The sequence below is a fragment of the Pteronotus mesoamericanus genome, unplaced genomic scaffold (assembly GCF_021234165.1).
Source record: "Pteronotus mesoamericanus isolate MK-2021 breed Mesoamerican mustached bat unplaced genomic scaffold, CSHL_Meso_final scaffold_31, whole genome shotgun sequence".
In the NCBI taxonomy this organism is placed as follows: Eukaryota; Metazoa; Chordata; class Mammalia; order Chiroptera; family Mormoopidae; genus Pteronotus; species Pteronotus mesoamericanus.
In genome coordinates, this window is record NW_026555312.1 from 1831845 (window position 1) to 1856793 (window position 24949).

General features: G+C 33.5%; 1 protein-coding gene across 1 annotated transcript in view; it reads left to right on the top strand.

Moving 5' to 3' along the window:
• Positions 1-20024, top strand: part of PKN2 (protein kinase N2) — a 127038-nt gene extending 107014 nt beyond the window's left edge. Inside the window, exons 16-22 of the mRNA XM_054592089.1 lie at positions 3197-3373; positions 7780-7842; positions 9513-9589; positions 13261-13403; positions 17017-17124; positions 17329-17409; positions 17498-20024. Of these exons, the coding sequence (XP_054448064.1) occupies positions 3197-3373; positions 7780-7842; positions 9513-9589; positions 13261-13403; positions 17017-17124; positions 17329-17409; positions 17498-17701 (853 nt within the window). The 3' untranslated portion in view covers positions 17702-20024. The remainder of the gene's footprint in view (positions 1-3196; positions 3374-7779; positions 7843-9512; positions 9590-13260; positions 13404-17016; positions 17125-17328; positions 17410-17497) is intronic.
• Positions 20025-24949: the final 4925 nt, after the last annotated feature.

Below are 24949 nucleotides of genomic sequence, written 5' to 3' on the forward strand. Positions count from 1 at the left end.
ATATTTATTTTTTCTGGATGTTTGCTTTGTTTCAGATCCGTAAATAGTAAATTCATGTCTCCTAAAATAATAGGAAACTGGTATGACCTCTTTTAATTCTGTTGGTTTACATAGGTTTATATATCCTTCTGCTATATTGTTAACTGCTTTGAGCCACATCTCTGTGAGAAAACACTTTTTAATTAAATCTGGAAAGAATATACTGACATAGCTATTAAAGAAGAATATCCATGTCAGAGAATGGAGCTTTAGCCAGAACTCTAGCCGTTACCCCTACAGAAAATTAGTTCAGCCTTGGTGAAAAGTTGATAGTGATCCTTCTCATCTAACTTTAGTTATAAATTCACATATTCAGTAACATGGAAGTAAAATAATAATCTTCAGTAGAACTGGCACAAAAACAAAGGGAAAATTTGGAATGAGCAATAAAACTCATTATTAGAGAAATTTGAGGGAAGCAGCAAAAAAGGAGCAATTAGAGAAAGGCAAGAAAAGAAGTAACTTAGAAAATTAAAAAAATAGGGCAGCATATTTTTAAAGTAATATGTATTACTTGCAAGTCTGAATAATAAACAACTTAGACTAGTTAAAACTAAGCAGAATCTTTTATGTTGATTTTCTAAATTATCTTTCTTTGTGATTTTATTACTTTATTTAGGAAACTGACTTTTTTATAGAAAAAAATCCAAATTAACTTCTTTTTAAATAAAAACAAATTATGGACTAACTCCAAAATAATTCATGTGCAAAGGTCACATTTTCTGCCTACCATTAGTACATTTTCTCTGGAGTCCCACCTTCCCCCAGTCCAATAAGAATATTAAATTTATGTTGTTGTAATGCTTCCTCTGTCAGCCTCCTTCTCTTAATGTTTCCTGTCAATTCCTATTTCAAGACAAGAGAATAGTGTTGCAGTCATACAATAAAAGCACCACTAACCATATTATATACATATATAGGATTCAGCCCTAAGACATTAGCCTTATTAATTATGTGATTTTCCACTGACCAAAATAACTATTTATACAAGTTTTTAAGTTTTCTGGCATATCTAATAATGTACTGAACTCTGGAGAAGGTGCACAAAAAAGTGTTAGAGTGAAACATTAATCAGGGAGATAAAAAATAAGTATACTAGTTATATTAATAAAAGAGGCTACATATATTTAAGTTTAAAATAAACAATACAGATAATAGCAACCCATAGAAAGGGAATGTCATGGTGTGCCCATAGATTTAGGGTAAGACCTTGTAAAGGAGATTAGATTTTTGTTGTTGTTTTGACAATTTGGGTCTAAGGGGAGCCTTACCCCTTTATCTAAATAGTCTAAGATATCTACCCAGTTCTCATCAAAGAATTCTTAAGAGTTGCATTAAAACTGTTTTAAGAGGCATTCAGATCATTGTTCCTCAGTTTCTTCTACCATTTTACATGTTCGACATAGGCATAACCTAATACCTATCGTATCTTAGTAATTCGCCCATAAATATAAACCATAGACAATGAAGAAGACTGTATTTGTCTTCTACATAAGCCAAAATATATTATCAGTTTATTTCATCTGAGTATCTACATTACCCAAATTTTAGATTGACTTAGTAATTCAGTTGTTTTAGAGCCCATCATCTAGATCTTTGCCCAACTGGACATTATTTTCCAATAAACTTAAATGGTGATGAACACCAAAGCTATTAACTTTTTAATTTTTAATGAATTTATTTCTAATAATGACATTTGTAGTAACACTTAGAAACCTTGCCAAATATATGTAGACATAAGCCTAAAGCTTTAAAAACAGTTACAGTGAATGGAGCTTTCTGTTTCTGAATATGTATAAAATATTGAATAGATTGTGTAAAATCAGAAGGTAAAAGTTCATCTTGAGTGTGACCATAATAAATGGAATTTAAACACTATTACATAATAGGTGCATTTACTGTCACTATGTAAAAATGAATAGCTGTTTTAGTTCCTAATCCATAAGACAACTGTATTACCATAGCATTGAAATTTTTATGTTCTTTCCACAAACAGGGATACTCTTAAATATTTTCAAAATTCAGTTTTTTAACTGAGAGCAGTGTAATCTGGATACCCAAATAAAATCTTTAAAATTACCTTTTTAAATGAACTCTTTCTTAAAAGACACAAAAGGAAGGAAGAATTGGTCTACTTCCCTCTAACTTGAGAGTTTTAGTTTGGCATTTTGAAATCAACAACAAAATTTAAAGAGTTTTTTAATTTTAAAAATAAAAGCATGACTAATGCTTTTAAACATTACTGTCAACTTTTGGTTCCAGGTTCAAAAACAAAACAAAAAGTGCCTGTTTTATATTAGATATAAAAATAATCTAATGGTTAACACAATACATCTATTGTGTTACTTTATTTTGATCAAGTGCTTAATTTAAGTTAATTCCAAGTTATATTTGAACAGTTGATCTAGTGTTCTTCTACTTTAAGTCAAGTTGATTTTCAGGGAGAAGAGGATTGGTATTTTCTGCTATTTAGGCAAAATTACTGTTCCACAGTCAGCAATTTTAAACACTATTCTTTCTAGCAGCTTGTAAAAGTTCTTACAAGAACAACCTGTAATTGCTATGGACTTACAGGGAAATTATGTTACTCTCAAGGAGCTTCTTGGAGCATGTTACAGAATTCTCCATGTAGCCTCTTTTTTTGCCAATCAGCCTTCTAAATTAAAACTTTATACAGCATATCTTTACTTCATATATTATATGATAAAATATTTGAATACTGTAGCTTGTGAATTAAAAACACTGTCATTGAAATTACCTTGGTCACAAACTGTATTTTAAAATTATGTTTTAGTTTGCTAAATTCTCTGACCAGTTCTGATAAGTTTTACAGTCTCCCCTAATGAAGCCTTTTTTATTAACTGTAACCACTAGCTATATATGTGTGCTGCTCTGATACTCTGGGAACTCTGTAATTTTGTCATGCTAATCATATATTTTAGTTTGTATTAATATATTTCAATTCATTTTGTATGTCAAGTAGACCAAATTTTTCAAAGCATGTGTAGCAAAACAAAGACACACTTTATGGGTTTTAAAGTTGTTAAAGTTAAGAACTTGGCTTATGGTAGAGTTTACAGTTTTTAAAGAATGTTTTTTCCAACTAGAACTTACGGGGGGCAAAAACCTATTGACTTTTAAATGTTTTCTCTTATAGCCTGATGTGTGAAAAAAGAATTTTTGAAACTGTGAATAGTGTAAGACATCCATTTTTGGTGAACCTTTTTGCATGTTTCCAAACCAAAGAGCATGTGTGCTTTGTAATGGAATATGCTGCTGGTGGGGACCTAATGATGCACATTCATACTGATGTCTTTGCTGAACCAAGAGCTGTGTGAGTATGCTTCAGACATTTCTCTGAATTTTTCATGACTGATTTTTTTCCTCCCTGGGAAAGAATAAAGCTCTCTGAATTATTTTTTTTCCCAAATGGAAAAATGATCTCTGCAAGGACTATTAGAACTCCTCACTTACCTTTTGTCATATATAAATGTATCTATTTTACTCCTTGTCCATGTTCAAAAGTTCATGGACTACCCTAAATCATATTTGATAATTTAGATAACAAAATGTAGGTCCATTTTGGCAAAATTTATTCTTTTACACTTTCTCCTAGGGCATGCCATCTAGGGCCATGGCTTTAAATACTAACTGTACTCAAAGTACATTGTTAAGTGGAAGGAAGAAGTGTAGAATAGTCTGTTTCATATAATTGTATGAAATACTTTTGTATTTGCATTTTAAAGGGTAATTTCAAAGTACCGGTATATTAAGTATGTTTACAGTGTCTATGAAAGTATACTAGAAACTGGTATATGTATTGCTTCCAATGAAAGACATAGAAAGCAGACTTCATTAGAATTGTTTTTGTAGTTTTTGAATTGGATATTATGTCAAGGTTTTGCTTACTCAAATGCATAAAAAATAAATAATAGCAAACACAAGAGATTAAGTATATGTATGTTTTTTTCCTCTGTCATCATCACAGTTTATAGCTCTTAAATGGAGGAGCTAGGATTTGAACCTAGGAAAGTACTCTTTCTAGCTACACTCTACATGCTAGTGTTCACCAAATTTATGTTTCCAGCCCTGACCTCTTCCCTGTACTTCTAACAGCATTCGCTTGCCAACTTGACTTTTCCCTTTGTATGGTTATTATTACTTCTCATTTTACTTCTCAAACTAAATTCCTGATTCTTCCATTTTCCCCTGACCCCACATACCACTCCCCAGACTCACTACTCTCCTAGTCGTCTCCATCTCACTAAACAGCAGTACCATCTACCAGTTGTACAAGCCAAAACACAGGGAGTCAGTCTTGACCTTCTTTATCCCTCACACGCAACATCCAAATCATTAGCAAATTTGATCAATTTTACCTCCAAAACATCCTGAACCAATGGTAAACCCTTATTGGGTTTATTCTTGTATTTTCATCACATTTGTATTCTGACAGCTGACATTTGTATAGCATTTTCACTTCTTTATTTGATTCTCATCATAACCATTAGGTTTATGTAGAGCACATAGTAATATACTGTCATACCTTCAAATTTCAGATGAAGAAAGAAGTTAGTTCTAATAGACAGTGGCACTTTCAAAAAGGAGGCAAAAGCCAGAAAGCAGTAGAAGGCTACAAATAATTTATTCCCTGGATATTTAAAAATTAATATTTTTAAATTAAAAACAGGGCATTTAGACAATGCCTAGCTGTGTGCTGCCATGGGAATTCCTTTGTTCCTGTTTTTTTATGTCTATATATAAAATACATATACACACACATAGGAATATATATATTCCTTTAGGAATTTGTACTTTTGCTAAGAATACGAGTCATATGCAAATGAAATGAGCCCAATGAAAATATAAAAATAAAATGATACATTGCAATAGAGTTATTCAGATCTCACCTCAAATGTTATTTCTTTGAAAGTCATTTTTTAAAATACTCAATTTATTGATTTTTAGAGAGGGAAACATCGATTGGTTGCCTCCTATATGCACCCCGACTGGGTTTCGAACCCTCAACCTAGGTATGTGCGCTGACCAGGAATTGAACTCACACCTTTTGGTGTACAGGACACCACCACTCCAACCAACTGAGCCACCTGGCTAGGGCGAAGGTAATTTTTTGAGTACCCTATCTAAAATACCACTGCGTCAGCCTTGGTTGGAGCATTGTCCAGTAAACTAGAAACCAAAAGGTTATGGGTTTGATTCCCTGTCAGGGCACATGCCTGTTTACTGTTTTTGTTTTTTAAGACTATATTTTAATTTTTATATTTTATTTCTTTTAGATTTTATTTATTTATTTTTAGAGACGGGAAGGGAGGGAGAAAAAGGGAGAGAAACATAAGTGTGTGGTTGCATCTCGCGCGCCCCCTACTAGGGACCTGGCCTGCAACACAAGCATGTGCCCTACATTGGGAATCGAACTGGCAACCCTTTGGTTCACAGGCTGACACTCAGTGCACTGAGCCACACCAGCTAGGGCAGGGCACACCCCTGTTGGAGGTTCGGTCCCCAGTCAGGTAGTGTGTAAGAGGCAATGGATCGATACTTCTTTCCCTCTATTTCTCCCTCTCTCTCCCTCTCTCTAAACATGTCCTCCCTCATATGAGGATTAAAAAAAAAAGAAAAAACGACTACGTCACTATTGTCCAAGTCGTGTCTATTCTATTTTCTGTTTTCTTTCTCCACAGCACTTTTTACCTGAAGTCATCTCACAAATTTATTTTTTACATAAGATGTAAAAGGCAGGAACAAGGACCATTTCTATTCTGTGTATTAGTGGAACAGCTAGAAGGGTGGTTAGCACATAGTAGGTGATGAGTGAGTTTTTACTGATTGAGACTGTGGAATCAAAATTAGTTTGATTCCTAGCTTTACCTTTTTCTAGCTCTGACTTTAGACAAATTACTCTGAGAGCTTCTTTTTGCTTCTGTAAAATATTTATCTTAGAAGCATTATTTTAAGATTAAATCAGCTGATAAATGAAAATATCTAACACAGTACCTGACAAATAGTAAGTATGCAATGAAATAGATATTTTTAAAAAATATTACCCAATTGTTCAGCATCACTAGGGCAATCTGTTAAAAGAATGAAGGAGAAGAGAAATATTTTTATAATTGTCATAATGTTTTGCCACCAAAATAAGTGCTAAAAATAACTACCTTAGCAATTTGAGAATCACATTTGTTTTAATGGACTTTAGTTAAACCTTTTAAATCTCTGATAAGTAATTATGTAATATCTAATGTTGTATTAAATAAATATTTCTAAATAGTTACATTTTAAGATTCTCCCAAATTGTGGCCCCATTTTTATAAAAATAAGTAAATACAAAACATAGCTGTATTTTCTATATGTGCATCTAAATGCATTCTAAAACTTTGAAGAATATTCACCAAATTGACAAGAGTAGTTATTTCTATGGATGATAGTAACATTGGGGTGAGATCATAGATGGATAAATGAAATAAATAATTGTTCTTTGGGGCTGGGGTATTATGTGTATTTGATAGAGAAAATATCCATGTATTGCTTGTATAATTAAGAATTGATTCTCCTAAGTGTCTCCTAATAAGCCATTCTACACTGAAGACAGATCTACATTTTTTAATTTAATCATTTATTTATAACCTACCTGCTCGTTCAGTACACCGACCACTACCACATATCAGGCATTTTGCTAGGTTTAAGTATGAACAATGAAAAAGACAAACAGGACCCTGTTCCTCAAGAGTTAATATTCTAGCTGGGGACAATTCATAAGATACAAACTCACTTACCCAATTATTAGACCTCTTTACATACCCCAAGGCAATTCAGATTCAACATATCTAAAGCCAAACTCATTTTCTTAACAAAAATTTGCCTACTTCTGTATTTCTTTACCTATTCATTACACTAAGAAGGAAACCTTGAGAGTCATCTTAAGCTTTTTTCCTCTCCCTCATCCTCTGTAGCTAATGAGGTACTAAGTCCTATCATGCTAGATTTAAAATCTCTTTTAAATCCATCTTTTACTCTCTTTGTTGACACTACAGTGGAGGTTGCCATGATCTTCCATCTGTACTATCATAATAGCCTTCTCTGTTTTTTATTCCTCTGGATACCTACTTCTACTCCATTATACTACTATCAGAAAAATGTCTAACATAAATCTGATTATCCTGCCCTGATTAAAATAGTCTGATTCTCTATCATTAATAGGAAACAATTTCAGTATTCATAATATGACATTCAAGATCCTTCACAATGTGACCTTGAGCTATCTTTATGTCCTAGTCTCCTACTAATTCTCCCCCATTCTTTACTTCAGCCACAGTAAACTTATTATTGGTTTCAAACATGTTATGCCTCTTATATATCTATTTCTTTCCTTTTTAAGGGAATGCCCTGTATTTCCCCTATGAAAGTTCTTTTCACACTGTCCTTCTCCCCTTACAGCATATTGTCATTTTTCCTACAGAACCAGGTCAAGTGCTTGCTCTAAGGACTACAGTGGAAGCCGTCAGGCAAAGTTAATGGCTTCCACTGTAGAGATTGTATTTTTTTCTTTATTTTTAAATTTTTACTACTAATATTTAGCACATTTCTTACTGTGCCTGGCACATAGTAAGGACTAAATAAATATTTGTGAAGTTAACTATGGAATTCTGCTTTGATGCCTAAAATACAAAGTAGAATTCAAGAGCAGCGGAATTTATTAAACTTTTTAAATTCTTCAAACAGATTTTATGCTGCATGTGTAGTTCTTGGGTTGCAGTATTTACATGAACACAAAATTGTCTATAGGTAAGTAAATTTTTTATACTTCCTGATGGCTTACTTTGGTGTAAATTAGAATTAAAGATAATTAAGAAAGATATTTTGTGTTTAATCAGCTTCTTAATTTTCACTTACATCTGATAGGCGACCTCTCAAAGTTAAATTTTTATTTTGAAAGACATGGTAAACACTGTAATTGTATGATGAACCTCTTTGTTCTTGAACCTCTGCCCATTGCATGATTACAGTAGTCAAATTATAAGTTGGCCTCTGATAACACAGTTCACTAACAATATCAATCTTTGTGAATGTTTTACATTCAACCGATCCACTGCCGAAAACTTCTGTAAACTAGTAGTATTGAAAAGTTTTCCATGATAAGTAGCTTGTGCCAGAGTGTAAAACATCACCCTGCTGCCTTCATTAAGTCTTGCTGTCAACTAAACAGTGTACTTGGGTGACATGGTTGATTTATGTCTGCCACAAGCACCTTTCACATTGCAGAACTGTGGCAAATAGGTTGTAGCCCATTAGCTAGCTAGCCTATGGGCCACACTTGGAATAGCATGGCTCAGGACCAGTGATTTTCAACCTTTCTCATCTTAAGGCACACGTAAACTAATTACTAAATTCTGCAGCATACCAAAAACTGTATTTTCTGCCCATCTGACCAAAAAAAAAAAAAAAAAGGTATAATTTTGCCCTGGCTGCTGTGGCTCACTGGCTTGAGTGCAGCCTGCAGATCAAAGGATCACTTTTTGGATTCCCAGTCAGAGCACATGCCTGGGTTGCAGGCCAGGTCCCCAGTAGGGGGCGCATGAGAGGCAACCACACATTGATGTTTCTCTCCCTCTCTTTCTCCCTCCCTTCCCTTCTCTGAAAATAAATAAAATCTTTTTTTAAAAAATAGGTATAATTTTGATTCACTCACACTGGATAGCTATGGTGTTGACTATTGTTATTTTTTTATTTGACAATATAAGGGAAAAGAGGTCAGTGCCCCTGACTAAATGGTCAGATATTGCATGTTTTAAAAATTCTTGGGGCACACCGGTTGAAAATCGCTGCTCTAGACCAGACAAATTATGGAAAGGCCAGTCAGAATTAGGAGACTATAAGCATCAGTTTATTCAAACTTCTAACAGTATTTCCAAGGTAAGGGTTTCCTCATGGTCCTATTTTACTCTCAGGATAAAATATTTTCAACTTAATTTGTAATCAATTAGTATGGACACATAGCTTTCTTTTTATTTTGAATTACACTCTTAGAAAGTTAAATCTACCCCCTGATACCTTATTTATACTATGAGACATTTCTTTTATATGGATGGTGTGTAGGCATATTTCAAACTAATCCAAGGCTGATTATCACAATTAACAAATTAATAAAATCTGAGTTAAAGATACCTGAACTCCTTTCGTGCTTTAAAATATATATTTAAATAAAGAAAACATTCTTCATTAAATACATTCTTCCTTTCCTGTGTAACAGGAAAATTACTCAGAAAATATGTAAAAAACTTTTCAAAAGGAAGAAAAATGAATGTTTGTAATATAGTATTTAAATCTCAAATCATAACTTGAAAAGCTTGTTTTTAGTAAAAAGAAAGTATGGCTCCTCGTGAGTTTTTTTAAACTACATTATCTACTGATTTTATTGATTTTTTTTTATTTCCATTTTTTTTAATCCTGAACAGAGATTTGAAATTGGATAACTTATTGCTAGATACAGAGGGCTTTGTGAAAATTGCTGATTTTGGTCTTTGCAAAGAAGGTAATTAGACAGTTTAAAATTTCTTTTTTAATAAATTACTATTCCTTTGTACTTTGGTAATATTCAAGTTTGTGGAAAGTTGAATGTATTTTTAACTTTAATTTATTCTTTATTAAAACATTATGGGTTGTTCATATAACCTAATTATCACATTATTAAGAATTCTGTGGATATGAATACAGTTAGGTTTTCAGGAATTATAGTATAAAACAAAGATTATCTTCGTATGATTAATAATGATTCTATCACTATTCTACAAAACATTGGTTAACCACCAAAGTTTTCATTATGCTGGGACTATATAGAGTGAATTACAAATTACTTAGGCCTAATAACTTCTCTCCAGCTTCTTAAAACTTTTAACACTTTTAAATATGAAAATATATATATCCCAAGAATCCTTTCTGTATATTCAAAATTAAATACATAAATAAGCTGGGGACATTTGAATCAGAGGTAGCATAAAAAAGTGTACAGAGCATGGATTTAGGTACTAGGCAGTCTTCAGTTTGAATCTGGCTTTGCCACTTAATTTGCTCTGTATTTTTGGAGGAGTTACTTTTAACCTCATTGAGTGTTTGAGTGTTTCCTCAGTTTTAAAATAAATATAATCCTCATTATTTAGAAGTATTATGAGAATTGGAGACAAGTATGTGGCACAGTGCTCGACATATAGTAAATAGTTATCCTTTCTTTCTTTTACGTTTAATACCTTGTATTATAACAAACATTGTCTCTCTCCCCCTCTACATTGGTAACTTCTTATTTCTTATTCAGCTTTGTTTCCATAACACATAGTAGAGTGCTTGGCATATCCAGAGTATTCAGTGAATGTCCAGTTAATAAGTAGTTAGAGAAGGAATGAATAAATGAATCGAATGAATGAATGAACGAACAAATGAACTTAGTAAAGTATATGTCCATTAGGTCCTGTTGGACCCACTGCCTCCTAATTACTGAATCCGTAAAACTGTTTCCCTTTCCTTCAACTAATGTGAATTGGACAGTGTTGATTTATCAATAAATGCTTTTGTTCTTCAGAGTAAGCCTTTAACCCATTGCTCTTCACTGCTAGTTTTTAACTAATGACTATATGTTAATGATTCCCAAAACTCTTATTTCCATCCCTAACATATATTCAACTGTCTACTAGACAGCTCTACCTGCATAGTTAATAGGTATCTCAAGTGCTATACAAACATTCTTTTCCTCAGATAGTCTAGTTCAGAGGTCCCCAACCTCCGGGCCTCAGACTGTTACTGGTACAGGTCTGTTAGGAACCAGGTCACACAGCAGGAGGTAAGCTTGAGCATAAGGTGCTTGAATCATTCTGAAACCATCCCACCTTTCTGCCCCCCGCCCTGTCCATGGAAAAATTGTCTTTCACAAAACCAGTCACTGATGCTACAAAAGTTGGAGGCTACTGATCTGGTTCATAGTTGATGATGCCACAGTCCTCTCAATCTCCCAGTTTGAAAATATGGAATTGTCCTGGACTCTGTCCTCTTCTCTACTTTGCACATTCAGTTAATCATCAGATTGTGCTGATATCTACCTCCTTTATGTATTTTAAATATTTCCCCTCTAAAGCGGCCAACCATCATTGTGTTTTGACAAGACTACTTTCATAGCCTCTTAATCTTTTCTGTCTCTAGTCTTTTCCTCTCTCAAATCAGTCGGCCATGTAATGGCCAAAATGCTAAAGGGGCCTACGTAAATACAAACCTAACCATGGCACACCCCTGCTAAAAACCCATCAGTGGCTAAGATTGCTGTCCATTGCCTTTCTTGATCTGCCTGTGAGCTTCTCCAGCCAGATCCCTTGCTGCCTGCTGCCTGCTTAGTACTTTCTGCTTGAGCAGCAATGAACCGCTTCCAGTCTCTCTCTACCACTGTTACCCTTTTCAACTTCATTTGCTGACTAACGGCTGCTTATCCTTGAGACTCAGCTCCTGGAGACTCCTCTCATATCCCAACCCTTAAGTCAGCTTTAAGAGTCATTTTTTAAGTGTTTCCATAATATTTTTCTTTTAGCATATCATTATAAAATTATCAATATATATTTGTTATCCTCCAGTTTCCTGTAAGCTTCTTAAAGATAAGTGTTGTGTCTTAACTGTCATTTTTATGTTCCTGCCAATTGGCATGGATGCCTAGATTATAATAGGTGCTCAGAAAATATGTATTCAGTAACCAGACTAATTTAAGTGTGTATTTCTTCATTACCATGAAAATATATGTTGTACATTGTAATAATAATAGCTAACATTTTTAAACACTATGTGCCAAGCGCTTTGCAAAATGCTTTACATTCATTTAAATTATAACAAGCTAATGAAGATCGGTAGTTTAGAAGAGGAAAGTAGGCTTTGAGGTAAGACAGCTGTCCCCATGCTCTCTCACAGCTAACAAATGGCAAAGCTGGTATTTAAACCCAGATATTTATGACTCCAAAGTCTGATGTTAACTACTTACACAGCAGCGTTTTACAAATCTGAAGTCTTAGATAATTGGGCCTACTTTCAAGTTCCTTTAAAACAATCAGAATAAGGAAATTTATTAGAATGGATGAAATATTTTAACTATATTACTGTAAGTGACATGATATATATGTGTCACATTAAAATACTTAGAATGTTACAGATTTATAATATTTTAAAACTAAGGGAAAAATTAGAATAGATTTAACCTAAAAGTATGTCATGTAATAGGCTCTAGTTATGTGATCAGGGCACAGAATAAAAATCAGTAAATTAGTTCTGTTTCCATGTTTATTAACTAATTTTTTTTTAATCTTGGCCAGGGCATTTAAAAGGCAGGGGGTGGAAAGAGAGTGAGAGAGAGAGAGAGAGAGAGTGAGAGAGAGAGTGAGAAACCAACTCTTTTTACAAATATTTTATTGAAAAAGCAGTATGACCAATGTTAAAGAAACTTTGCAACAACAAAAAATTCTCCCACCCTAATGTGCTCATATATTTAATTATGCCCTTCAAGACTTGATCTATAGACTTACAAATTTGTTTGATATTTCAGTCATTAAAAATGCATACCTTTTTATATTTAGAATTGCGGTCTTTTTTTTCAAGCCCTTTCATAAGAAGATGATTATGAACTTTTAATACTTTTGAATACATTGAGACATTATCTTCAATATGTAGAATGTATATTTGATTAAATTACAGGGAAAGTATATTTGAAAACTAGCTAAAAATACTAATACCATATTCTATATTATATAACACATTTGGTGAATTCCTGATTTTCCAAAGGTTTGCTCTGTGGTAATTTCCAAACTATACTTAGTGTTATTTTTATAACAAATCAAACAAATTTACTAAAAATACTGAATTAAAAAGATGATAGAAATTGAAGCTCACAATTAGTTCCTTTTGTTGTAACTTCTTGGCATTACTTGTAATGACAAAGAGAAAATAAGTAAATAAAGTATGAATGTTTTATTTATTTTTACCCATTTATTAAATAATAAAGTTGCTGTTGCAGAGTTTACTTTATACTAGTCTTTAACATTTTCTTTAAAAGTCTTTGTTATATTGTGAGTTTGGTCATTACATACTAATGTGCAACTTTAATTTTATTTCCTAAGGATATCTTCTAATTTTTATTCTAGATTATTTCTTTGCTAACAAATATTTAAATTTTACCTTTTTCAGGAATGGGATATGGAGATAGAACAAGCACATTTTGTGGCACTCCCGAATTTCTTGCCCCAGAAGTATTAACAGAAACATCCTATACAAGGGCTGTAGATTGGTGGGGGCTTGGTGTACTTATATATGAAATGCTTGTTGGAGAGGTAAGCAGTAAAATATAGGTGAGAAAGAAAAGAGGAAAGACGATTGAAAGAACAAAGCATGTCATTTATAAAACTACTCAATATATCTATTGCATAAGTGGAACTTGTTTTATAAACATTCATAAAATATTAATAATCGCGTATGATTCTAAGATACAATGATATAACTGATCATTTCATAAGAAATAGAATAACAGGAAAACTAATGAAAAGAATGTACCCTATACCTGTAAAGTCAGCTATATCTTAAAAATAACTGTTACATTCAAAAAAGAATACAGCAGAATTTTAAAAATTAGGTTTTTTTTTCTTACTGTTTTCTTTAGATTTACTTGAAATATGTTTCTGGGGATAATTTAGTTGTACACAGAAATTTTTACCACTTAGGAAATAGTGAGTTATATCTAATAAATAAAGCAGTAATAAGAGGCTAAACTATTTTGTTGTAAATTGCTGGAAATAATAAATTAGGGTGGAATTGGAAAAGAGTCAGTATTTAGACAAGTAATTGAAAACTACTTAGAGGGGCTTGATGACCTCGAGATGCAAACAAATTATCTTACGGGATTGGTTCATTGTTCTACAGTTTCCCTAGTATAAACAACCTTTCTTGTATATTCTTGGCATAAATAAATTAGTAGCTTAATAAATGAATGACCAAATTACTGAACGTCAGAAATTTCTAAAATTTTGCTCTGTGATTTACTCTGTCATATAGTGGCACTTATCCCAAACACGCAAATAAATGATTTTAGTTTATCCAGATGCCCTTTTGAGAATGTCATATTAGAATGAATACTTGAAAAAGTAGTGAAAGAAATGTTTATCATGTGCTAAGCACTATTCTATGTCCTTAATAAATGTTAGCTCATTTGATTTTTCAGCAACCTTTAATATGCCCAATACTGATCTTACATCCACGTTCAAATATATAAGTGGAGACAAGCAGAGGTTTAGTGACTTGCTTTAAGTCACACAGTTCTCATGTGGTAGAGCTTCGATTTTAAACTGGGCTGTCTGGCTTCAGAGTCTGTCTCTAAACCATTATGCTTTTTACTACATCCAGGATAGGGTATTGAATCCACCCGACCTATTTCTGTTCTTAAAACCAGTAGTCAAGAACTGAATTTTTTACATCTCCTTAGAAAAGCTGTTATATGATTCAGTTTTAGGGTTGAAAGATGTATTTTATCCCTAATCCAGGGTGGTTTTACTTTCCAAGAGTGCCAGAAGTACTCATAATAGTGGTTTTTGTAAATTCAGACATACTTAAAATACCTTTTTAAAAATAACAAATTTGTTACTTTGTTTTTTAAATGTAGCATTCAGTTATGTATAAGATTTAATTAAGCTACTAAAAATTATACGCTTAAAATTTACCCTCCATATTGAGAGGACTTGCAACGAAGGTGAGTTTATTGCAAAATGCAGAATTAAGAGCCAGCTGATTCTCCTTCCTCCTATTCTAAAGTGACTGGAGAATTTGGCTGTGAACAAATGAGGAGACTCCTGTTCCGTATTTTTCAAAAGAGCTTCTAATTAAATAAGCTCCTTAATTGCTAGAAGATAAAAGACAGTAGAGCCCACTATTTCTTTAGATTTCTTTTTCGAAATGCTAATTCTCTTTAGCACCTCCCTAAGAGCTTAGTTGGAGAAAGAACTAAACTTAAAATTCATTAGTATACTTTATAATTTTAAGCATTAGTGAAATTTTAGCAATGACTTTTTAACTATGATAAAAGTGAGGTTTGGCTAAAATTTCTGTGTAATTTCTCTATTATTACTAATAATTGAAAACTCATTGGATATATCATGAATATTCAAATTTGTGTTTGAAATTTGTATCAGTATTTGTGCAAGTTTTGAAGACTGGGAAGACTCCAGGAATAAACTAATGTACCATGTCTCCTTTTCCTGTGCTACATAACTTATCAGTGGAGTAACCTTAGATAATGGGATCGGATGTTTGACCTCTGAATAGATTATTGCATTTTTATATGTGTTTAAAACACTTTCATTAGTGTTTTGTTGGTAGCTTAAAATCTATTTGAAGAAACAAGGAACTTTAACATCTTAACAAATATGAAGATAGATCTTCACTATTCAGAGACTTATAGAGTGGCAGTTTTAAACACAGAATTGACAGATCAAATAAGATACAAAAGTGCTTTGAATACCACTTGAAATTCTGATTGAGAATCCGTACAAAATAGAATTTTTCCTGACTTATCTCAATTCCAGAAAGAATATTGTCCCCACATGGTAGGTATTTAATTTATATATTTTGAATGAGTGAATGAATAAACTAAAGTTTTGGTAACTGAAAAGTTTGAAATTACCTTAGATATGAGCAATAGCATGGGCAGCTCAGCTGCAGGAAGTTGGGTTCTGAATTCATTTTCACAGCTTCCTCAGGTCAAAGAACCCTCTCTTTCTATTGGTATTGCCTGCTGCTTCGTTCTTATTCTCCAATACCTTATGGGAAGCAAGCAGTCAAATCTAAGCCATCTGAAATTCTGAGATAATAGGAGGTAAAATTCTGAGGTAATAATGTATAGCCACATTTTCAGCATGGTTGAGAGTGTATGTTATGCTGAATGTAATTTACTATTTCTTTATGACTCGGTGTCATTTTTGTCATTATGAGTAATAATTTTAATACTCTTCTGCTTACTGAAATGTCCTAAGACTTACTGTGTACAGAGCATTAATGTACTTGGAAACATGTGGTTTGTTAGTTCCTTTCAGTTTACTTTTGTTGGCAGCTGCTTCTTAGTGCAGTTATTATGCCTGCAAAATTCTTATTGTTTTATGCTAATTTACTATTGACTATGAAATTCAAAGCATATCTATATCTGATCTATTGCCACAAACTCTGTGCTTTTCTCTGTAGTAACACTTATTATCACATTCACCTACTCATTTCCTTCTGTGTTTCCACAGTATTGACCTTCTTAAAGCTTGTGTCTGTTATCTAAATATTTCCCACTACCTCGTAGACACTTAAAATATTTACTCTCTGGCTAGATAAATAAACAAATGAATTAAATAAAACAGAATTGAACTGAATGAAATGAAAAATGGTATCAAATGATTTGACCAAATTTGTTAAAGGCCTATGAAATAAATTTAAGGAAGATTTCAGTAAGAGTATGTGCTATACCCTGTGGGCAATAGATATATATCTGTTGTGGCTTCTTGTAGTCCTTGTTTGTGTGGTGTTTTGGTGGGTTATTTTAATTATTTATTTTTATTTCTTTTTTTACTGCCTGGTTCTTTTATTTTTATGCAAGTTTTTTTATTGTATTTTTTTTCCAGTACCATTTATCCCCCTTATACCCTCTCCCACCTCCACTCATCCCCCTCCCCCTCCCCCCGGCAGTCCCACACTGTTGTTCATGACCATCAGTCCTTTTTCTTTTTTGCTCAATCCGTCCAGCCCCTAATCCCCGCCACCCTCAGAGCTGTCAGCCTGCTCTCTATCTATGAGTCTGTCTCTATTTTGCTTGTTAGTTCAGTTTGACCACTCTGGTTCTTGATTGTTCTTTGGATACGTGATGAGATTTTACTGTATTGAAAATTATTTTGACTTACACAAAGATATTTCTTCTAGTCTCCTTTTCCTGGTGATGATGAAGAGGAGGTTTTTGACAGTATTGTAAATGATGAAGTAAGGTATCCAAGGTTCTTGTCTACAGAAGCCATTTCGATAATGAGAAGGGTAAGAATTAATGGTTTATAAATTACTCAAATTTTTTATATTGAAGGACATTTCTCAGTAGAACTCTAGAAGTTTTTTAGTTCATAGATGCATGAATTAGGCAAATGCATACCAAAAAGAAATCTAGATCTTTGTAAATTATGAGAATCTGTATCAGTGAAGTTGCTAGTTTTCTTTGAACTTTTTTATTTTATCTTGTGTTAGCTGTTAAGAAGAAATCCTGAGAGGCGCCTTGGAGCTGGTGAAAAAGATGCAGAGGATGTAAAAAAGCACCCATTTTTCCGAGTAAGTATGAACAGTTAGATCTTTTTTCTGAAACTATAACAATCAAGATCAGGAAACTAAAGTGGCCATTTTATATTTTGTAATCTAGCTAATTGATTGGATTGCGCTGATGGACAAAAAAGTAAAGCCGCCATTTGTACCTACCATTAGAGGACGGGAAGATGTTAGTAATTTTGATGATGAATTTACCTCAGAAGCACCTATTCTGACTCCACCTCGAGAACCAAGGATACTTTCAGAAGAGGAGCAAGAAATGTTCAGAGATTTTGACTACATTGCTGATTGGTGTTAAGTTCCTAGACACTGTGAAACCAAGCAGACTGACTACAAGATGACCTCTTAAAAATAGCAACCTTTCATTTGCTTTCTGTGCCACCAGTAGCTTCTGAGTTTGTTTTTTGTTTTTGTTTTTTTTAAACACACGAAGATTTGTTTTAAAGTACTTCTAATACCTTCTTGAAAAGTAGCTTCTTGATGTATTTTCAGCATAAATCTGAGCACTGGAAACAGTTTCATGGAGTTTAAGCTGAAGGAATATCAGCCATGAAAATCTATCACAAATACTTTTGGATCAATAGTCTTTTTAAAAAAGGAAAAAAACTCCTCTATAGTCCCTAATTTTGTTAGCAAATGGAAAAATGAATCAGTTAACTTCACCTAGCTGTATTTTTAAAAAAGGAAAAAGGGCTTGGAATACTATTCCTATTCACACATAGTATGATTCTGTTTGAATATGGCAAATGCTCTTATTTTTTTAAAGAAATTACTGTAATATCAAAAAAAGTAGTGATAGGTTGTGCACATTTTTAGGCTTTTTTTTTTAATGAATGAATTGATGTCTTGTTTTATAAATTTTTTTATATTTATTAGGAGAAAATTTTTATTGCCTTATCTTTACCAACCATGTAACAGAACCTCAGAGCTTTTCAACAGAGCTACTTGCCAAACAATTTTGTTTATTAAACCATGATGAAATGAACAGGAACAACTAAACATCAACATTTACTTAAAATTTTAAGAATGAGAACTTCTGATTAGCCTGAACCAAGATACTGTGTTACCTGTATGCATTCCCAAAGTCTAGACATTAGTATGTTCAGTCGTACCTTCTTTCAAAATTAGTGAACTGATTACTGCTTTTTTTGATATTCATTGTACATTTATCAACCTAGTTCATCTTGTTCTTGTGTCTACTGTAGAAGGGAACTATATCTTTGTTAAAACATAGGGATTATTATGGTATACATGCTGTGAACATGTATATTTGCAAGTTGTAATGTATTCTATGTTGTAGGTTTATTATTTAATTTCACCACTTAATCACTTTTGTACAGTGGCCAAGCAGACACCTCAAACTCCAGCATTTACTTTAAGTGCATTTGTACATTTTAGGCCACTGGATCCAGATTTTATATTGGCAGTTCCTAAGGGCAAAAGCAATATATTATAACAGAATGTATAAATATTTTTGATAAAACAGTCTATATTTTATAAAAATTATTATAACACTAAAGCTGTACCTCAAAAGTCTCAAATAATTTGATCAAGTACTTTATACAACTCTTCAGAGGATCCTTTTGTGGCTTTTTTAAATGCTCTTATAGGAAAGTCTTTTTGTAAGCCATGACTTTTCCACTTGCCTGGAGTTTTCTTGGGTTTTCTTATTTGTTCATTTGTTTTTCCCTTCTAGTCCATAACTTTATTGTTTTTCTTTAGTTCAATAATAACATCTTTGATTCTGTGCTTAGCATATTAGGGTCATCATACCTCAGGAATAGCAAGTTGTTAACTAACCATACTGAATTAACCATTTAATCACAGTGGTCTCATGTCTTAAAAATTGTTCAAGTTTAAATCATGAGAAACATGAAAGCACATTTGTTTATAGAGAGTTGAGCTAAAAATGTTTATAAATAGTTCAGCCTTACCAGGGTGTGTTGGCATGTTTTTGTTGTACACTCGAGCAATTAAAATTGTTCAGAGATACTTCATATATCCTTTCAAATTGATTATTACCCAAGATCCTTTGGGAGATAATCTAGATGGAGCAATATGTTGTTTCAAGTTATTTTTAAATGCCAGTTAACTTTTGGTAAAGGACAGTAGAGGATCTTAGCTTAATTGTCTGGCTTTAATTTAAACAGTATTAACACATCATTTAAAAAACACTAAGTACTTTTGAGGTACAGTCTGTTCACCTTTTCTGGTTCTCAAATATGTATAAAAGGCAATGTCTAAAGTAGGCTCTTAGCATTAAAAACTGACAGCTTTTTTGTTACTACACAGTGTACAGAAATTTTTTTTAAATTGAAGCCAATCACTAAAAAAATTAGAGGGCAGGGTATATTCACACAATTAAGCTGAAGAAAGCACTAATTTTTTCTGTAGTTTTAAATATATATATATATTTTAGATTTTAAAATTTTAAACTATAGAGTGTAAATATATTTTGCTATTACTGTATGTATAAGTGACTGCTCAAGCACTTTGTGAGGAAATCTGGATATTTTAGAATGGTACACTATGCATTCAGATGAAATGTGCCTTTAACTATGTCATTCTAAGAAAAAAAAGTGTTTTGCAGTCATAAATTACCACAAATGCACAAATTAAAATTTAAATAGATTGTAATTTGTAACTTTGTTTTTAAGTATTATTTCTTTTTGGAAACTTCCTGTTGGTCAGCTATGCATTAGCCTTACTGTAGTTAAGATCCCAAAGACTTTAGTTAGCTTTCTTACAATTTTTGTCCTGGGGAAGAGCAAAATAATGAAGATTCACAGCAAGTTGTTCTCTTCACTGGTAATAATGGGAAAGCTTTGTGTCTGTCTTCTATAAGGTCAGTAGCATTTATTATTCAATGGATATTAATGGAATGCCTTCTGTGGACTCTACACTGAGGATAGAAAGTTGGGGAAAGCATCAGAGTCTTCACAAATAAAGAACAGTATGCACTAATGCTAAAAATGCAAGCACTATATTTTATATATTTTCTTCTTGTTTGAGGTTAACTTACTTAATTTGAAGACCTGACCTTTCAGAAAATAGTAAATGTAAACAGAATACTAACCATTTTATAGTCATTCAAAAATTATAAATGATATATTTTAGAAATATAAAATGATCCATGCTATAACACAAATTGGGGTCATAATGGAAATTGTTATTATATGTTGACTAGGTGAATGCTGCATTATAGATTCAAATCTGACACAATTTTTACAGGTATTACTGTTATTCCCAAAAAACTGAGGGTGACTGTGAGAAACCCAAAGGAACAAATGCCAATCTGTGGATCATAATCGTAATTTAGAATTCTTATTTACCTTCTAGGTATATTTTGAGGTACAGTGTCTCTCTAAGATACTAACCTTATATGTGTGTGTGTATGTATTTATAAACATGTATGTAAACATACATGTATTAATAGAGGTAAGCTTTTAAATAGCTTCTCAGTGTCAAAAGTCTTACATAGTTTTCACTTCTGGTATTATGACTAAGTAGAAGCTCCAAGATCTCCATAATTTGAGGCATTTTTTGGTCTCATTGAAGGTAGAAGTCGTCTCTGACAATCCTTCACCCCAGAACAACACACAAACAAGCATTTATCTGGACAAGCTAAGGTTTCAGCACCAAGAGTTTGGGAGCACTGGAGCACAAAAGTGAGACTGCTCAGAGGCTGGGACTGGAATCTGAGTCCACATAGGAAGTTGGAAAAGGTAAAAGCCAGAATGGCAGGGACCTTAGCTGGCTTTGGAAATGCAGGCACCCAGAAGTGGGGCTGCCAAGGGTGGATTCCTCTAGCAACACCATTACGAGGATAACCTTGCAACCACTGTAGAATTTTATGTTTTGTGCTAAAATCCTCCAGAAGCATCAAGTTCTAGTTTGAAAGTCACTCTCTACAGTAGAATCTATACTTTCTGAAGGAAAGCTTCTCCAAAATGGAACAAAGGCCTTTCACAAATTGAAGTTAAATAATACATTGTCAGAGATCACCAAACACATGAGAAACAGCAAGCTAACTTGAATAAGAACTGACAAAACATAGTAAATTTAGACTTTCCTCAAATTCAAATGTTAGGATTTTCAGATACCATGTAGAAAAATTATAAAATGTTTATATAGACTACTTCTGGTCAAGATGAAGGCGTAGGTGGACTGTGCTTCACACTTCCTGCGAATCATAAGAAGGATCGCAACTAACCTCAAAACAAAAAACACCCACAACTGCCAGAAAATTGAACTGTATGGAACTCCGACAACCAAGGATCTAAAGAAGCCAAATTCATCCAGATGGGTAGGAGGGGAGGAGATGGGAGCAGGGGCAGAGAGGATGCAGTGTGGCAGTGGCAAGGCGGAGGCAGCAGCAGGCGGGACGGGGGGTTCCACATTCATGTGTGGTGGATAAAATTGGGAGGGATACCTTGGGAGTGAGCCAGCCCCAGCCCCAGGACACTGCACAGCCACGGGTTCCAGTGCCAGGAAGTAAAGCCTCTTAACTTATGGCTGGAAAAATCAAACTATTGGTATCTCAGGAGAGTTCATCTAAAAGGCCTGCACAGTCCTAGAACAAACCCAAACTCTGGGATCCACCACAGGGGCAGCAGCTAGAGAAGCCACCAGTCGCCTATGGGAAGGGGGTAAAGTGATGAGAAATGGGGCAAGTGCCGGGCAAGCCTCCAGCAGCCAGACGACATTGTCCTCTCTCCAACCTCTCCCCCACATAGCCACAAAGCAATGAAGCAGGTTGAATCACCCTATCAATACCTAAAGGCTCTGCCACACACAACTTAAAGGTGCACTAAGGGAGTTAAGGCAGCACTACCTAATACACAGAAAAAAACACAGGGAGGCTGACAAATGGAGGAGACAAAAAAATATGGCCCAAATGAAAGATCAGAACAAAATTCGAGAAAAAGAACTAAGTAAAATAGAGACAACCAGCCTATCAGGTGCAGAGTTCAGAACACTGGTGATAAGGATGCTCAGAGGTATTGAGCAAGGCAAAAGCGTAAGGGAAGAAATGAAGGCTACACTGAGAAAAAAATCCACAAGGAATCAACAGTGAAGGGAAGGAAGCCGGGGTTCAAATCAACAATTTGAAATGTACAGAAAGAAAAAAACAACTGGGACAGAATGAAGAAACAAGAACTCAAAACGAGAGAGTAAGAAGACTCTGGGACATCTCCAAAAGTGCCAACATTGAATCATAGGGATGCCAGAAGGAGAAAGAACAAGAAATTGAAAACTCAATTGAAAAAATAATGAAAGAAAATTTTATTAATTTGGTGAAGGAAATAGATGTACAAGTCCAGGAAGCACAGAGTCCCAAACAAGTTGGACCCAAAGAGGAGCACACCAAGATATATCGTAATTAAAATGCCAAAGATTAAAGATAGAGAATCTTAAAAGCAGCAAGAGAAAGCAGAGTTACATACAAAGGAGTTCGTGTAAGACTGTCAGCTGATTTCTCAAAAGAAGCTTTGCAAGCAAGAAGGGACTGGCAAAAAGTATTCAAAGTGATGAAAAGTGAGGACCTACAACCAAGATTACTATATCTAGCAAAGCTATCATTTAGAATGAGGGGTAAAGTGCTTCCCAGACAAGGTAAAGTTAAAGGAATTCATCATCACCAAGCCCTTGTTATCTGAAATGTTAAAGGGACTTATTTAAGATAAAGATGATCAAAACTATGAACATTAAAATGAGAACAAATTCACAGCTATCAACAACTGAATCTAAAATAGAAAATCTTAAGTAAGCAACTAGAACAGGAACAAAATCAGATATGGATATCATTTGGAGATTGTTGAGGGAGAAGGCGAAGAATGTGGGGAACACTATAGGGAATAAGCATAATTGGCAGGTACAAAACAGATGGAGATGTTAAGAATAATGGAGGAAATGGAGAAGCCAAAGAACTGATATGCATGACCCATGGACATGAACTAAGGGCAGCAATTGCTAAAGGGAAGGGTGTATTTTTAGAGGGGAGAAAGTTGGGACTGTAATAGCATAATAAAATATACTATAGAAAATAAAATGTTTATATACCTATAATTACTAGTATAAACAAAATTAAATTTTAAATTACCATTTTTTAATGCAAAATAAAAATATAATTTATCATATTTGAAACAGTGGAAGGGTTAACAGCAGATTAGATAGATGAAGAGAAAATTGTGAAACTAGAAGTTATATCTGTAAAATCACTCCAAATCAAATAGAAGATAGATAAATGGGAAGTATGAAAAGAAGGTGGAGAGATACAGAAGACAGAACTGATACCCATGAGGAAAGAATGGAAGAAAGGCAATTATGAGATAAAGGCTGCAAATCATCCATAGCTGGAAAATATTCAAAAAGTACAAAATTCTCCTCATAGGATAAATACAAGTAAATGTGCATAGAACCATTGAAACTACTGACCACCAAACACAACATCTTGGAGTTACCCAGAAAGAAAGGACTAGTGTCTATAAAGGAAAGACCAATAGCTAATTTCTCAATAGCTACAGTGGAAGCAGTGGAATATTGTCTTAAGAGCATTAGAAAACAAAATGTCAACCTGGGATTGTGTATGTAGAAAGCGAAAAAAATTTTTTAGGAATGCAAGCAAGCAATACTTTTTAAAGGAGAGTTTATTATCAAGGTTCCTAGTCTAAAGGAAGTGCTTTAACAAGAAGGTAAGTGATCCCAGAATGATGATCTAAGGTACAAAAAAGGCTTGTGAACAACATAGTAAACACTCGAGTAACTCTCAATAAACCTAGTGAATAGGTAGAAGATTTTATTCTGGACAGCAGTAGTAAAAAATTGGGATAGGGAAGGTCAGAGCTAAGGTAGTCTATTGTATTTTTTGGAGTGTTAAGATACTGATTCACTTTAGTTAAATGTACATCATAAAATGTCAAGGATATTCACTCAAAAGAATGTAGGGCATATAAATTCCAAACCAAAAGCTAATACGGTGGAATTAAATTCAAATGTATTAGTATTCACAATGTAAATGGAGTAAACTCACAGTTAAATGAAAGGTATGGATTTTTTAAAATATTTACAAAAGGATATATCTAAAATATAAGTAATAAGAGACCTTGGTAGTGAAAATATGAGGGAAAATATATGATGCAAAATGCTAAAATTAACCTAAAGCTCTACTTAATATTAAAACAGATTCTAGGTCTGTCATGAAAAAATAAGTATCACAAATAGAAGAGTATTTCTACATAATGGTAAAAGATTCATTTAGCCAAAAAGAAACAATTTCAAATATGTATGTGTCCAATAAAATGGTCTCTAAATACATAAAAAGTTGTTAAAGTTACTTAAATTAACAAATACTCGTTGCAGTAGAAGATTTCTACTTGCATACCTTATTGGACAAGGAACTTTTAATCAGCGACGGTATAGAATGTTTGAATGAAATAAGCTTTGTCCAATGGACATAAATAGAATCCTACATCCAGCAATTAAGAGACTACATTCTTTTCAAGCACACATGGAACTTTTTTTTAACCCTCACCCAAGGATTTGT